This window comes from Haliotis cracherodii, unplaced genomic scaffold, assembly GCF_022045235.1.
Source record: "Haliotis cracherodii isolate W230 unplaced genomic scaffold, xgHalCrac1.p SCAF_1, whole genome shotgun sequence".
NCBI classification, from domain to species: domain Eukaryota; kingdom Metazoa; phylum Mollusca; class Gastropoda; order Lepetellida; family Haliotidae; genus Haliotis; species Haliotis cracherodii.
The window spans coordinates 37,629,772-37,646,362 of NW_027266264.1; the positions used below are offsets into that span (position 1 = coordinate 37,629,772).

Here is a 16,591-nt window from a genome sequence, read left to right on the forward strand (position 1 = left end):
AGACAAAATTGTTATGGATGAGCAAGTTCTTTATTACAATTGGGCGACGTTTCGGTGTAGATTCTAACACCGTTATCAAGCAAATGATACTAGACACATGAGGGCAGATATAGTTATATAGTGTGATGAATGTAGGGGAATGGTGGGCTGCGGTGGGGGGGGGTAGGCATGATCAAGGACACATGAGGGCAGATATAGTTATATAGTGTGATGAATGTAGGGGAACGGTGGGCTGGGGTGGGAGGGGTAAGCATGATCACGGACACATGAAGGTGGATATAGTTATATAGTGTGATGAATGTAGGGGAACGGTGGGCTGGGGTGGGAGGGGTAAGCATGATTACGGACACATGAAGGCGGATATAGTTATATAGTGTGATGAATGTAGGGGAATGGTGGGCTGGGGTGGGAGGGGTAAGCATGATTACGGACACATGAAGGTGGATATAGTTATATAGTGTGATGAATGTAGGGGAACGGTGGGCTGGGGTGGGAGGGGTAAGCATGATTACGGACACATGAAGGTGGATATAGTTATATAGTGTGATGAATGTAGGGGAACGGTGGGCTGGGGTGGGAGGGGTAAGCATGATTACGGACACATGAAGGCGGATATAGTTATATAGTGTGATGAATGTAGGGGAATGGTGGGCTGGGGTGGGAGGGGTAAGCATGATTACGGACACATGAAGGTGGATATAGTTATATAGTGTGATGAATGTAGGGGAACGGTGGGCTGGGGTGGGAGGGGTAAGCATGATTACGGACACATGAAGGCGGATATAGTTATATAGTGTGATGAATGTAGGGGAACGGTGGGCTGGGGTGGGAGGGGTAAGCATGATCACGGACACATGAAGGTGGATATAGTTATATAGTGTGATGAATGTAGGGGAACGGTGGGCTGGGGTGGGAGGGGTAAGCATGATTACGGACACATGAAGGCGGATATAGTTATAAAGTGTGATGAATGTAGGGGAACGGTGGGCTGGGGTGGGAGGGGTAAGCATGATCACGGACACATGAAGGTGGATATAGTTATATAGTGTGATGAATGTAGGGGAATGTGGGCTGGGGTGGGAGGGGTAAGCATGATCACGAACACATGAAGGTGGATATATTTATATAGTGTGATGAATGTAGGGGAATGGTGGGCTGGGGTGGGAGGGGTAAGCATGATCAAGGACACATGAGGGCAGATATAGTTATATAGTGTGATGAATGTAGGGGAACGGTGGGCTGGGGTGGGAGGGGTAAGCATGATCACGGACACATGAAGGTGGATATAGTTATATAGTGTGATGAATGTAGGGGAACGGTGGGCTGGGGTGGGAGGGGTAAGCATGATCACAGGTCACACCTTGTGATCATAAAATTCTCCTCTTAATCAGCACTTACAGCAAGCTGGTGTTTTGGGGACTATGTTGGTCAGAAGATAAATAAATTTATTACGTGCGAGAGCAAACATATCGGGCATAGAAATCATATGTGCCCTAGGGTCATATCATGTCACGAGACAACAGTGTATTGTTTCCGTCATCTGGACAGCATTGTTGACGTCATTCGAATCTTATTGTGACATGAGGTCGGAATGACGTCACACTAGAAACAACGTCATAGCTGAAGAATATTGAAATCATTTGACAAATTGTGGTTCCACTGCTGTTGCAACTTGCTGTTCTTATAGGTAGATACTCAAATTCTTCTCTGTATGTAGACATCTTCTTCGGTAATAAATAGAACATCATAACATGACATTGTTCATGTCATACTATGTTTACCACACTCATGCCAAAATTCCAAGATTTAGACACTCTTGTCGTAAACATAATATGACATGAACACTCATATAATATCCTCTATATACTTCCCTGTAAAATCAAGTTGACTAGAGTCACAATTTCTGCTGTATGAAAGCAAAGTTAAGAAGTTGAGTTCAACACCCTTTTGAAAAATATTTCAGTTACCTATCAACCTAATATCTGAAGAAAGCCCAACTGACACAGGTTGTAGACATTTACCTATTGGTTCAACCATGTATTATGCTGACAGATGGTGTGACATGAGAGATCAGAACCAATGACCAGCAGACATGCCACAGCACAGCAAACTTCTGGCACTCAACCAACAATACTTCCCTAACTTGAAAGTGAGTGAGTGAGTATGTTTTTACACCACTTTTAGCAATATTCCAGCAATATCACCAGAAATTGGCTTCACACATTGGGAATCAAACCCGGGTCTTCGGCATGATGCGCCGATGCTGTAACCACAAGGCCACTGATAATTCAAGAAATGTGAGGCGGCCATCTGCTTACTATATATACTAAACCGGTATAGGTTGAGGACATGTCATATTGGAGAGAGAGGTTAACATATATTACCGTATATCGCCTTCTATAAAGCGACCCCCACATATAAGATGATCCCCCTGTACAAGCCTTTAAAATTGATGCTAATTTATATACCCTGTCTATAAAGCGAATCGGAATGAAGCACGCCACCAGCGCATACACAATCCCTACATTTGCAATAAAAACGTGTTTGTCTTCCACAGAAAAAAATTACATCATTTCCCTTCAGTGAATTCAGGGAAACGAACAGATCATAACAATTAAACTTGGTCAATACAAATTTAAAAGTTGAGTTTAAAAAACACTAGACATGATCATCTACTGATTAAATTGTATTTCCTGTTCTGATAGGCATTGTTTTATATGCAGAGATTAAGATTACCAAGTATATTTTCTCCTAAACTAAGCTGGAAGTAGCACTCAGCTGTACACTCTGAATCTACCAGTGATTTGGTTAATAATTACCCAATAATATAACTTTAAAGAATTTTGATACAATAATCGAAAGAACTGAATCTGAAACGATTATTTGATTCGGAATAACTTATTCCAATATCATGGTATTTTAGTAGTATTTTACTTTATATATTTGAAATAAATAACCTTAAGCGTAGCACTTTGGTACACCATGATCACTATTGCCGGATATTTTTTTCGCATGGAACAATTTGACCAATCACCGCCGATGCTTCTGCGCTCGCGATAACTGAAAACTTTATGCTTACAAATAATAGTCAACAACAACAAATATGACTTTCAGCGAGTCAAAGTATGGCATTTATTATATATCCATTCTCTATCCACTAAAGTTTGTTTCAAGGTGTCAATAGCGGAAATATGACCGTGGTTGCTGTAAATAACGGTGAGTTGTGCGATCTTCTGTTCATTTCACATGTGATTTTGCCGAAATGAAAATAATCAATATTGAATGAAATGTTGAATAAAAGTAATAAAATAGATTACAAACGTACGTCCAGATATATAATGAACTGTTTTTTATAACCAGTGTAATTACATGATTAGTTTGTGTACTTCGTTACAGATTTGTTGCCATGGTATTTCCAGTGTTATGTGCTCACAGTTATGTCTGTGTTGGGGGGAAAAACATCCAAACTCTTCAACCCTGTGTATAAGACGACCCCCCTTGAAAGCCCCCTAATTTGAGGTACAAAAAACTCGCCTTATACACAGGGACATACGGCATGTTAATTCAATTCACATTGTCTTAAGAACATTGCATGATTTCAAACTGTACATGAATCAGAGGAGGGCATCAACTGATTACATTTATAACGAGATGGGTGAATATAAAATCTTTGACAAATAAATTTTTCCCAAACAACATTATGAGCATTACAAATCATAACTCATCTTCTATAGTTTTACAATTACATAATCCACACACTCGCAGTTCTCTTGGTTGCCGAACATATCTTCTTGTTTCTATTTTTAATTGGTGTGAACTACATCTGAAACGAGCCAGGGCTACTCTAAATTTTGAAACAGTTATATCATAACCTTAAGACACAACTCCGTGCAAAACAAAGTTTATCAAGGGCATAACTATTGGTTCTGGTGTCCCCAAGGAGCACATCATGTATTATTAGTGTTAAAATAATTATGTGTGCCATTATCAGCTGGACCACATCGTCTCAGACCACTGGCTGTAGTCACTGACTTCACACTTTTTCATGAATATAGTTCATGCTGACAGACATGACAGAGCACCTCTGCAACTTGTTTTTTGTTTTAACATATGTCACAAGATCAGAAAATGACATTATAAAGGTAACCATACATTTGAAAATATCGCCATTATGAATCAAAACAATCTGAAATGTAAAATATATGCAAACTAACCCTTTCTGGAAAACTCAAGACACTGAAATGGTCTCATGTTAGATTAAAACTATGACAATGTCCATCAGCTGCCCCATATTCCATGCTTCATTATCACTGAGCTGATGTCAACTGATAGAAAAGTGGGGACACAGGTTGCAATATCATTAAACATGATATACATGAAACCTGATGCCAATGTAGATTAGAAACTCAGCCTGAGGCCACAATAAAGTTATTTTTATTCATTTTCCTGCAAATGTTTAAAAAAAATGTGAGGTGGGAGGCACTGTATTTTTCGTGGCCAATTGTTCACAGGAGGCAGGAGGGGATGAAAATCAAATAATTAATTTTGGCTAAAATATTCTGATAATAAATTGTTGTTGTTTTTTAAATAAGCATGAGAGACAGGGGACCTAGTCAGCTCTTACAAGCATGGGATACATGTGACTTAGTCAGCACTTACAACAAGCATGGGATACTGGTGACCTAGTCAGCTCTTACAAGCATGGGATACAGGTGACTTAGTCAGCACTTACAACAAGCATGGGATACTGGTGACCTAGTCAGCTCTTACAAGCATGGGATACAGGTGACTTAGTCAGCACTTACAACAAGCATGGGATACTGGTGACCTAGTCAGCTCTTACAAGCATGGGATACAGGTGACTTAGTCAGCACTTACAACAAGCATGGGATACTGGTGACCTAGTCAGCACTTACAACAAGCATGGGATACTGGTGACCTAGTCAGCTCTTACAACAAGGATGGGATAATGGTGACCTTGTCAGCTCTTACAACAAGCATGGGATACTGGTGACCTTGTCAGCTCTTACAACAAGGATGGGGTACTGGTGACCTAGTCAGCTCTTACAACAAGCATGGGATACTGGTGACCTTGTCAGCTCTTACAACAAGCATGGGATAATGGTGACCTTGTCAGCTCTTACAACAAGCATGGGATACAGGTGACTTAGTCAGATCTTACAACAAGCATGGGGTACTGGTGACCTTGTCAGCTCTTACAACAAGCATGGGATACTGGTGACCTAGTTAGCTCTTACAACAAGCATGGGGTACTGGTGACCTGGTCAGCTCTTACAGTTATAGCAAGCATGGGATAGTGGTGACCTTGTCAGCTCTTACAGTTACAGCAAGCATGGGATACTGGTGACCTAGTTAGCTCTTACAACAAGCAAGGGATACAGGGGACCCAGTCAGCTCTTACAACAAGCAAGGGATACTGGTGACCTAGTCAGCTCTTACAACAAGCATGGGATACTGGTGACCTTGTCAGCTCTTACAACAAGCATGGGATACTGGTGACCCAGTTAGCTCTTACAACAAGCAAGGGATACTGGTGACCTAGTCAGCTCTTACAACAAGTAAGGGATACTGGTGACCTTGTCAGCTCTTACAACAAGCATGGGGTACTGACGACCTAGTCAGCTCTTGCAACAAGCATGGGATACTGGTGACCTTGTCAGCTCTTACAACAAGCATGGGGTACTGACGACCTAGTCAGCTCTTACAGCAAGCATGGGATACTGGTGACCTTGTCAGCTCTTACAACAAGCATAGGGTACTGGTGACTTAGTTAGCTCTTACAACAAGCAAGGGATACAGGGGACCTTGTCAGCTCTTACAACAAGCATGGGGTACTGGTGACCTAGTTAGCTCTTACAACAAGCAAGGGATACTGGTGACCTTGTCAGCTCTTACAACAAGCATGGGGTACTGGTGACCTAGTTAGCTCTTACAAAAAGCAAGGGATACAGGGGACCTTGTCAGCTCTTACAACAAGCATGGGATACTGGTGACCTTGTCAGCTCTTACAACAAGCATGGGATACTGGTGACCTTGTCAGCTCTTACAACAAGCATGGGATACTGGTGACCTTGTCAGCTCTTACAACAAGCATGGGATAGTGGTGACCTAGTCAGTTGTCACAAGCATCACACTGGGGACCTTGTCTTCTTCAGAATCCCTACAGGGTATGAGGTAAACCCTAGGAGCTTGGTTACAAATCTCGGAAGTAGATGTGCCAATTGCAAAAGCTCATGAATAAAATGGCCTGTTTTACTGGCTCCAAATATATACTGAACAACAAAAGTTCCTGAGACATTGAATAAGATTTAATGCAAAGTTATGTTTTTTACCAAATCTGAAACAATTTTGGTTTGCAACAGATAAAAGACTCCTGTAAGTGTTCAAATGGTTTAATTTGCCATACTGACTTCAGAAAATGTGTGATTTCATAAAAAAACATGAACATGCAAAAATGTCAATTTACAAATCAATAGCGTGTGTGTCCACCTCTGGTTGCGATGCAAGCAAAACATCTTCATCTCATGGAATGGACCAGGCGTCACACAAAGTCCTGTGGGATAGCTGTCTATATCTGCTGGAGCATGTTTCGAAGTTCCTGGAGCGTATGTGGAACACGTGGTTGACGTCGAAAGCGCCGATCCATCTGATCCCACATGTGCTCGATTGGTGAGAGATCAGGGGAGCGAGCCGGCCAGGGGATGACATTCACGTTGTTTTGTTGAAGAGAATCCTGAACAAGTCGAGCAATATGAGGCTGGGCATTGTCATGTTGAAAGGTAATGACTGGGCCATGATGACGCAAAAACGGTAGAACAAAAGGGCCGATGATCTCGTCGCGGTAGCACTGTCCATTGAGATTTCACTCTACCACTATCAAACGGGTCCTCTGTCTTGCTGTAATCCAAACCCCATACCATAACACTGCCGCCCCCGAACCGATCTTCTTCCATGACACAATGATTAACATAACGTTCACCTCGACGTAGGTACACTCGAATCCGTCCATCGCTGTGCCTGAAGTGAAAACGAGACTTGTCAGTGAATAGAACTTGTCCCCACTTCATGGCCGTCCAGCGTAGACTCTGTCTGCACCACTGTAGACGTGGTTGAAGGTGGTTTCCTGTCAAAATGAGAGTCTGGCGGGTCTTCAGGCGACAATCCCTGCACATCTGAGGCGACGACGGTTTGTGAAGATATTTGTCGAGGGCCAGGGATGCTTTTTGCAGTCACTGTTGCTGGCTGGAATCGATTTCGTAGGTGTGTTGTTCGAATCCAGTTTTTTTGTCAATTATCGGTTACGCGTGGCCTGCCAGTCCGAGGATGGTCTCTGACTGCATTCATCAGTTGCCAACGTTGCCATAAACACCAAATGGTGTTTCTGTGGACGTTAAATTGTCTTGCAACATCACGTTGACTCCATCCTGCTTTAAGCATACCAATGGCTTGCAGACGCTCATTTTCGGACAGGCGTGGCAATTCGTAATGTTGAATAATTGCCTAATTTTGTTGTTTTTCTGAGTGTTTTTTGTCAGCACGATGCTAAACAATGCATATGGAATCCTGTTAACGCACATGTTTTTATATCCATTCATGGGTAGTAAAATTCATGGGGCTTGCATAAAGTCAACTTTTGCATGGAATGCATGCTTTTCTGTAGCAGTTGCGTTTTTGTGACTTGATTCCATACATGTACTACAATATTGAAAACCAAACTTTACTTGTTTGAAAAATACACTTAAATATTGGGGTCACAGGAACTTTTGTTGTTGAGTATATATTAGCATGACATGACTCTCTGTCCATATGTCAGAAAATCAAAGAAATGTGTTTGAAATCATAGTGGATGCATAAACATGCACCAGAGATTAAGTGCATATTTGTGGTTCCCCTGTTTTTAAGAAAGACTTCCCACATGTTTTCTTAAATGGCCACAAATCTTGTCCGGGTTTGGTCCAACTCTTCACTAACTGGAATGAACACTGGTGCAAGAAAAACTGATATAAGCACAAAAGACTTGTCAAATTAGGAAACAAACTTATACCCATTCTTGAAATTTGTACATCAAAGCCTAAAGTATTTTTATCAAACATGAAAAATAAATGCTGTTTAATGCATGTCTAGTTACCACTAACGCAAAGAGAACCTAAACAAGCTTGGAGTAAATATTAAAAAATATGCAACACTGCAAGAAAACAAAGTGCTGGAGATGCTTCCTGTTTTTCTACCCTACTTGGTCTCACTAAGAGACAATCAGAGTGTGGAGTGGTGTGGTACACTTGCAACGGAGGAAACAACTGCCACCAAATCTCACCTGTTCCTGTTGGCTCTAGCATCCTCTTCTCTCAGGAAGAACTGAGCGCCCAGGTCTGCCACGGTGGCCGTCTTCCTGTCTTGGATGGTCAGCGACTGGAAACAAATGAGACGCATGTCATGTCTAGGTAGGGGAATACAGTCTTTGTGGAGAATAACAACAGGATATGCAGGTTCTGGTGGAGGACATCCTGATGGAATATATCAACATTGGAGAGATAAACAACCACAATCTGTTCAAGGTGCTGTCCTGGCAACATGTACTCAGATTCTACAGAACATTTCTTACAGTGGAATACTTACTTACTCTTTACAAACACATTAGGGTTGATAGTTAAAGCTGCAATTATCTTCAGTTATCTCATTTTTTTTTAATAAGTGTACGTGAAATTCATAGTAACCCAGGAGTAACCCAAAGTATAAGGAGTTATATTTTTTGTTATTTCGTATGCTTGATCCACCTACACTAAAATTCAGGAATGTGTCACATTTCTTCTTTTTTTATTACAGGCACCGCTGAACCTGACAATTACACTTGCCAAAAACATCACAGATTGTTTCCCTACCTATTGAAACAAGTTGGATGACCAAAAAATGTTCAATAAAAGCGCAGGAATTATTCACACAGCATCACCCACACTCCAAGCATTGTGTTACATTGTTCCCACATAAAACACCATTAAACAAAATAAAGTTCCTGTCACAAATGGCAAATGCAAAAAGAGAATATGAAGGATACTTCTCAAATATACACAGAAATGTACCCTAGGTTGCCAGTTCACAGCACTGGAGCTAGTGGACTGTCCATTGAATGAAACTGGGTGCTCTGCTGATTTTTTGTGTGCCATAAACATCAATCATGGTTGTATGTGCTGTAGCTGAAGAATATGTTCTAACAAAACCACAGCATGGAAGTGAAATCGATGTAAGAGGCCGAGACATCCCCGCAGCCAGTTCTTCCCCACCTCTGCCCAGACTTTCCTCCCTCCAATTGAGGCTATTAAGTCCTCGGGGAAGAACTGGACAAGGCCAAACCTTCCCCGGGGAAGAAGTTAGCCACTCACCCATCTGCTTCAGGGGTCAGCTAGGGTACATTTCTGCATTATGCTTTCAGCCTGGGTACATATCTGTAGTACCCCATACGACAATGACCTCCCCATCACTAGTAAGACAAAAACAGGCCACAAGGGACCTATTTGCCCTCAAACTTCCCAGAACTACTTAATTGCAGCAAAAAGTCACAGACTACTTAGAGTCAGCAAATACAGCTTAACAAGTAATGATGCATAATGACACTGCTTGTCATTATTCAATTACTGTTAAAATCTTGCTTCATTACAAAATGATATGTACACACAAGTGATAGTAATGGTAATAGCAATGTGCTGCACAACTTAAATATAATGAATCTTCACAATAGCAAGGGAAACCTACCACTCTAGAACATGGGGCAACATCCACAATATACTACATCCACCAACAATGGCTACCAACGTAGTGGGGATGCAGCAATACATCACATGAGTGTGTGGGATCTGTGGCAAGCTTCAGTCAGCAATGGGAGCAACCACCAACTCATGGTCACAGACAGAGCACTTTTAGTAACTTCTGGTAAATTTGACTATTTGAAAAAACACACTGTTTTCTCACCTCTGCCTACTAAAAAGCATCAGTACTACAATGACCTGCTCCACCCCTTCCTCATGGGGTAAACAACATAAGTTTTAAGTGAGTATCAACATAAAAAGCAACAAGACAAAAAGGTGAGCAGGGCACACTAATACCCCTGACTTCGATTCCAACATATTTCTAAGTTCAAAACACGAAAAAGCAATATATTCTCAGAAAATCCACTTATTGAAATCAAACTTTGCACTGCACCTCACCTATTGGTATAGATAACTGAGTCCCAAATTGGAAAAGATTCCATGAAGTAGTCATTAAGTTATAGGTCGCACAAATGCTGGAGTAAAAAAATATTCAAGTTCAAAACATGAAAAGATCTTCTTTTCCAGAAAATACACGTATCAAAATTAAACTTTCCGCTGCACCTCTTCTATTAGTATGGAAACTGTCCCCTAAATTTGAAAAGAATCCATGCAAAAGTTTTCAAGATATAGGTCTCACAAATGTTCAGTAAAAGAAATCTAAGTAGAAAATTAGTTTTTTTGGAACCAATTCAACAGCCCCATTTTTTAGCCAAAGAACGAGTTGAAACTGAATTAAACCAGCATATTTTACAGGTAATCCTAACATTTATTGAGTGCATTAATTTTGTTGACCATTTGATTTGTTTCATTATACCCCGGACTAAAAGGGACAATAAATTCCATCCATCCGTCCATCCTTCAGAGGAATTTTTTGTGTCAACCTATGACTTGAAAACTATTTCATGGTTTCTTTTCCAATTGGGGATACAGTTTCTTTACCAATAGGACAGGCACAGTGTGAAGTTTGCTTTCACTATTGGAATTTTCTGAAAATATACAGCTATTTTACCATATTATCATTATTCATTGTTTATGAAGAAGTTGATTTATAAAATGCCAACTTTCTTACCTTCACTCCAGCCAGCACTAAGTTCTTTGCTGCAAGAGAACAATGGATAATTATCATGGTGCCATAATCAGTGATAAGGATTGCTCTGGGCCATTGTCTCTACCATTCAACCCTCTCCCTCCTTCCATTAGTTTCTTACTGCATGTTCCTACCAACACCTAGGGGTGTGTCAATACCCACACCCCTTATATCAATACATATCACATGACTTGAGAAAAACATATGTATTATGAGTTGCTTCCATGGTCCATACAGTCTGGCTGACCAGTGGTTGGTGCTATTACCCCCTTTGTACATAATTCACACGTCTGGTTAATTTGCTTATATTCAATCAGATTAAGCATTTTCTTTCATGAAATGTGGTCAAGACAATATATCCCAAATAGAGAAAATTAGGCCAGTTTATCTGAAAACTCCTGCTGTATGAAAACATACGGAGAGAAGCGAGTAAAGGAACACATGGAAGTACTGCTTGTTCCAGGGTTCTCCACCAGCGTAGTGTTGCACTGTGGGTGAACATCTGGAACTACATACAGGAACACTGCGATGGAGAGGTGTTCCCTGATCTGTCTCCCTCCGTATATCAAATTATCAATCAGTAGGTAGTCACATGAAGTATTGTATGGTCAGATGTAAATATGCAATGTATCGATGCATCTGTGAATTGTGACACCCCAACCTATTGTCCTCCATATCAGTCAATCCGGTAGAGATAACGGCTGTAACAAATATTGCTATCTCTTGTATAAATCCTTTCTCCATATAAGGATACTGAAAGGTCTTCAACATACTGAAACACAAATGTCAGTGTGTGTCATGATCTGATCACAACACCAACTGAACACAATAAGTGAACATCTACTCCAGCAGCATAAAGACACAAAAATATTACTGACAGTCATGTGAAACACATGCTTCCATCTGTTCCCTGAATTGTTAACATCAAGTCAGGAAAAAAGAGTATCATTTTCACCTCCTTAATTGTGACTTAATGAACTAAAAATTACTCAGATCAATCAAACAGGATTGACCAGTTCAAAATTTAGTATCTGGAATAACGGAATATAATATGAAGGTATACATTAAAGAGCAGCTCACATGATTGTGACAACACTGATGTGACTGAATTAACAGAGCTGGGTCTCATGCAACAAAGTGATCTTAGTGTTATGACTGCTGTAAGTCTATGTCAGTGGGAGTTACGACAGGTGTAGCACCGAGAGTACTGAGTGGAAAGAGGCCCGGGGGAGCGTTGTCACAATGATGTGATCTAGTCCCTGAAGTATTCATTTAACTCAGATAATGTGACTCAGAAATGGCACCATTAATTCAAAGTTTTCATGAAATTTATTAACGTTACATGAACATAGCCAATGAGAAACTCTACAGCACTCACACTGATAAAGCTTGAGGACTCCCATGTGCTCATTTGGTGAGACAGGAAAGTAGACACTCTTTGTTACTTACAGAGCAATTCAAAAGTTGAAGGTAGGAAAAATGAGTTCCTTCAATGCTGAGACCAGTCCCCTCACGCCCAAAACAGTTGTCAAAGGAATCCTATTTCGGAATGATTAATAAAGCTGGTATGTTGACAGCCTTTTAACCCTTTTTCACTGTTACACCTATGACGAGATGTCAACTTAATGGCCCCAAACTTGAAGTACTACTTTAATTTTACACGACATCAAACTTTGGAACCTATTCCTTAACAGGGCTATAAGAAGTCAAAAATGTGATCTAACGTGTTCCTTTCAAATAATGAGGTGTTGTGATGATACAGCGAGCTGAAATCATGGCATCTTGCCATGGTATTTAATGGCCTAGTGTTAATTTATTGAAAGAAGGCACTGTAGCTCACTTTGCTCCACAGTTTTGGAGATAAATGATATAAGATTTTGCAGCATACTCAGTAATGGAGAAAGTTGAGTGCACATCTCATAATCCAACAATTTTGTTTGCATTGACTGGCAAGTCAATCCCATTATGTTGCTACACAGTCTATGACCTTTTCCTTTCTTAGACAAAAAGAGTCTTTCAGAAAATATAATCCCGCCCCTTTTTTTAAAACTAAATTTTGATATACACACCATGAAATGATCTTATCATAGCACTAGACATTCTACTTTAACAGGCCCATCCCACCAGGCAAGATGGAGAAGTTGACAAACGAACAGGAAAGTCATAAGCTTATGTGGACCTTCATCCTGGTGAACTGGTCAAAGAAAAAGATATATTCCGCTACAACTAAAATTACTAGGAAAATCGTGCTGTGTATATTGAGAAACTCTTCATCCCAGTAAATGTAAACAATCCCATTGTCATATGCAACATAGCTGAGGAGCCTATATAGTCAATACACACTCGGGAGACAATGTAACAATATTCACAGACAACCATAACAGACTAAAGCAGTGAGACAAATGGTATTAAGATATTTTGGATGAGTCTGTGAATGTCCTGGAAATGGTCGGTTGGTCGGTTTGTTTGTTTACGCCGCACTCAGCAATATTCAAGCTATATGACAGTGGTCTGTAATAGGGCTTGGACGAGTCCAAATTTACTACCCGGGTACTCAACAGACTATTACCCGGCCCTACCGGGATACCCGCTTTAGGTCTCAAGAGTTGGGTACAAAATGTCCGGATGGAAATTGTTTTACAGCAGCTCTGGCAAAAACTATTTAGATAATGTATAAAACGATCTGGTAATGCATACGCTGCAGTTGATAGACGCTTTATCCTTACTCAAACACATAAAAGTTAGAACAAATGCTTGCACAGTGAGAAAGAAATGTGAACATCAGCTATACTTGTGGTGTAACCATTGAGTTTATGTCATTACAGTATATCACCTGACTAACCATGGGTCCGGGTAGTCATGTGGGTACCCGGGTCCAACTCAGAACCCACCCGACGCGAGTACCCGAGTTACCCGTCCCGGGACTAGACTGTAAATAATCAAGTCTGAACCAGACAATCCAGTAATTGATATCATGAGCATAGATCCTTGCAATTGTGATACGATGACATGCTTCAACCATGTTGGCGAGCCTGACCACACCATCCCATTAGCCGCCTCTTACAACAAGCATAGTCGCCATTTACGGCAAGCACAGGTTGCTGAAGACCTATTCTACCCCGGATCCTGGAAATGAGCCAATCAGAAACCCTCATAGAGTGTGTGGTGAATCACACATAATTTTTGTGAATACTGGAGAATACCAGAGCACAAATTCAGAAATTCTTACTCTGTAAAATTGAGTTCTCTATAAAATTGAACTACATGTACCAGAAGCCAGTAGCACGACTAGTGGCAGACTCTTATGTTCCATACTGAATAGCCCTAGGAAAATGTTACTGGACACAAGTCAGCGGTAATCTCAGATGTAGATGCTATACCCACCTATCTCCACTCCAAGTCCACCCATGCCATATATGAGCACCGCTGCCTTGGCCATCCTCTTCATGGCACTGTCTCCCAGGACATAACGCTGACGACTGAAATACAAGATTCACAGGCTACATCAAAGCTTCACATTATGCATACTGTATATGACTGTAAATAAGCCCAATAAGCAAATCGATTCTGTAGAAAGGGGTCGGCCTATTTAATGGTTACACTTTCATCAAACTATTTTTCTGTTAAAAAATACATAACTTCACTTCAGGTAAAGGAACAACCCTCGGACAAAGTTTGTGAATGAAAACATGATGATCTACCATTTGGGATGGCTTTCTTGTTATGCTAGGCATTGTTTTACATGCAGGGATTAAGATTACAGTGTGTATTGTCTCGTAAACTAAGCTGTACACACCTTTTCTCCAAATCTACCGGTGACTGCGTTAAAACATAACTAATAACATAACAGAACAGAAATTTGAAAAAATTAGAATCTTAAACTACAATTTTACTAAAATTAATATATTCTGATAGCGGGTTATTTTAATCGAAGGTTTAACTATATATCTTCAAATTAATGATAACCATGGTTATTGTCGGATACTTTTTAAGAATAAAACAATTTGACAAATCACCTTTGAGGCTTCGTCAATCTTGCTATTTCCATCGTAAAAACAATATGTTGATATAATAGTCAAACTATAACAAACATGACTTTTCACGAATCAAAGTAAGGCAGTTATGATATATGTATCCATTCTGTCAACTAAGGTTCGCTTCAAGGTGAATTAATAGCGATAATATGATCGTGGTTGCTGTGAATAGTGGGAGTTGGTGCTGTCATGGTATATGGTAAAACGGACCTTATGGAATGGGGTAAACAGAAGTTGTAAGTAGCGGAGGGACACACGATTTCGCAGAAATATATCTCAACATTATTGAATGAAATTTTGATTAAATATACTTATGCTGTATTACTCCTTAATGTATTTACTGCTATTTTTGACAGAAAGACAAAGCTGTGAGAGGTCCAGCTGAAGAAGAAATTGTTCTGACTAGTTGTGTGGCAAATACTCTCGCACAGCTACCACGTGATCCCGGAAGTGGAAACATCTTGTATGGGCACATTACTTCTTGAACATAACATCTGAAGACTTTGTGGGGAAGTAGCACTGCGGTGGGCACTTAGATGGAGTAATGCAGGATAATTAAGTATACAAATGTAAAAAATATTTAGAGTTTACTAAATATTAACTTATCCTGCAATACTCCTTAATGCATCTTTATCAGAGATACGGCAGAGGGCATACCTTCAGAGACGGTCCTCTGTGACATAAACTCTCCAGTAGTTAACGGCAGTCTCTTGCTGAGATCTGTAACTACTGTGACCAATCCTGTCCATGGACGGTACGGGAGTATGGGGATGTCTGGTAAAAAGCAGCAAGAGAAATTAGTGTGTGCTAAAGTCTGGAAACTGGTTTACCAAGCCAAACTGCTGATAAGCAGAATAACCCCCATGTCAGGTGTGCGAACACTACACAAGTCAGGTACGGCTGGCTTTGGACAGGAGGAGCATTTTAATGGCAACAAAGATTGGTGACCTGCTGAACCCTTTCGACTATCAGCTCGGTACATCAAGGTTGGCAATTTATAAGCCTGAAGCCATAATGATATAGTGTTACGGTTTGTCTCGGTCATGAAGGTCAGAGATACAGGAATAAAAAGGCATTTCCAAGCATCATGCAAAGTCTTGGAGCGACGACTGTAACTCATAAAGGGCATAAGAAGTGTTCTTCCTCGTCTTTGGCTCCTACGATCGATGATAGAGGATGGATGGTGAAGAACCAGTAGGGCTGTCCTGGTTGTTGATTCATGACAATGAAATCCCAGCAAAGCCCGAGGAGAACATCTACATGTGTACAACACTCAAAGTGTACACAGGTAATATTGAGAGCATGAAGCTCACTAAACCTTCCGCCTTGACCAGTGCCAAATAGAATATTGTTTTCTTCGTGAGGATATAAAATGATGTAGCATGGAGAGACTCAAACAGGGAAGCACGCAAACACAAAAGTACGACATTGCAGGAGGGCAAAACTTGTCCTTCTGATCTTCAAAGTGAAATGAATGTAAAAGTGCCTACAGATCCGGGAACTTGGTCATTTTCCGAAACTGCCAACACTGAACTGAGAGTCACCATATAGGTAGCAATGGTGTTGCCTTCCTGGTGTCGCTTGGTACGCAGATAAGGGAGGTATTCAGCCAAGAATAAGGGCGATGCAGTAGTGGGGTCCTGATC

The 16,591-nt window shown here is 40.7% G+C and overlaps 1 protein-coding gene across 1 annotated transcript in view; it reads right to left on the minus strand.

Moving 5' to 3' along the window:
- Positions 1-16,591, minus strand: part of LOC139477374 (ubiquitin-like modifier-activating enzyme 6) — a 109,377-nt gene that overhangs the window by 88,421 nt on the left and 4,365 nt on the right. Inside the window, exons 3-5 of the mRNA XM_071259936.1 lie at positions 14,296-14,390; positions 10,894-10,922; positions 8,336-8,430 (exon numbers count right to left, since the gene is read on the minus strand). Of these exons, the coding sequence (XP_071116037.1) occupies positions 8,336-8,430; positions 10,894-10,922; positions 14,296-14,390 (219 nt within the window). The remainder of the gene's footprint in view (positions 1-8,335; positions 8,431-10,893; positions 10,923-14,295; positions 14,391-16,591) is intronic.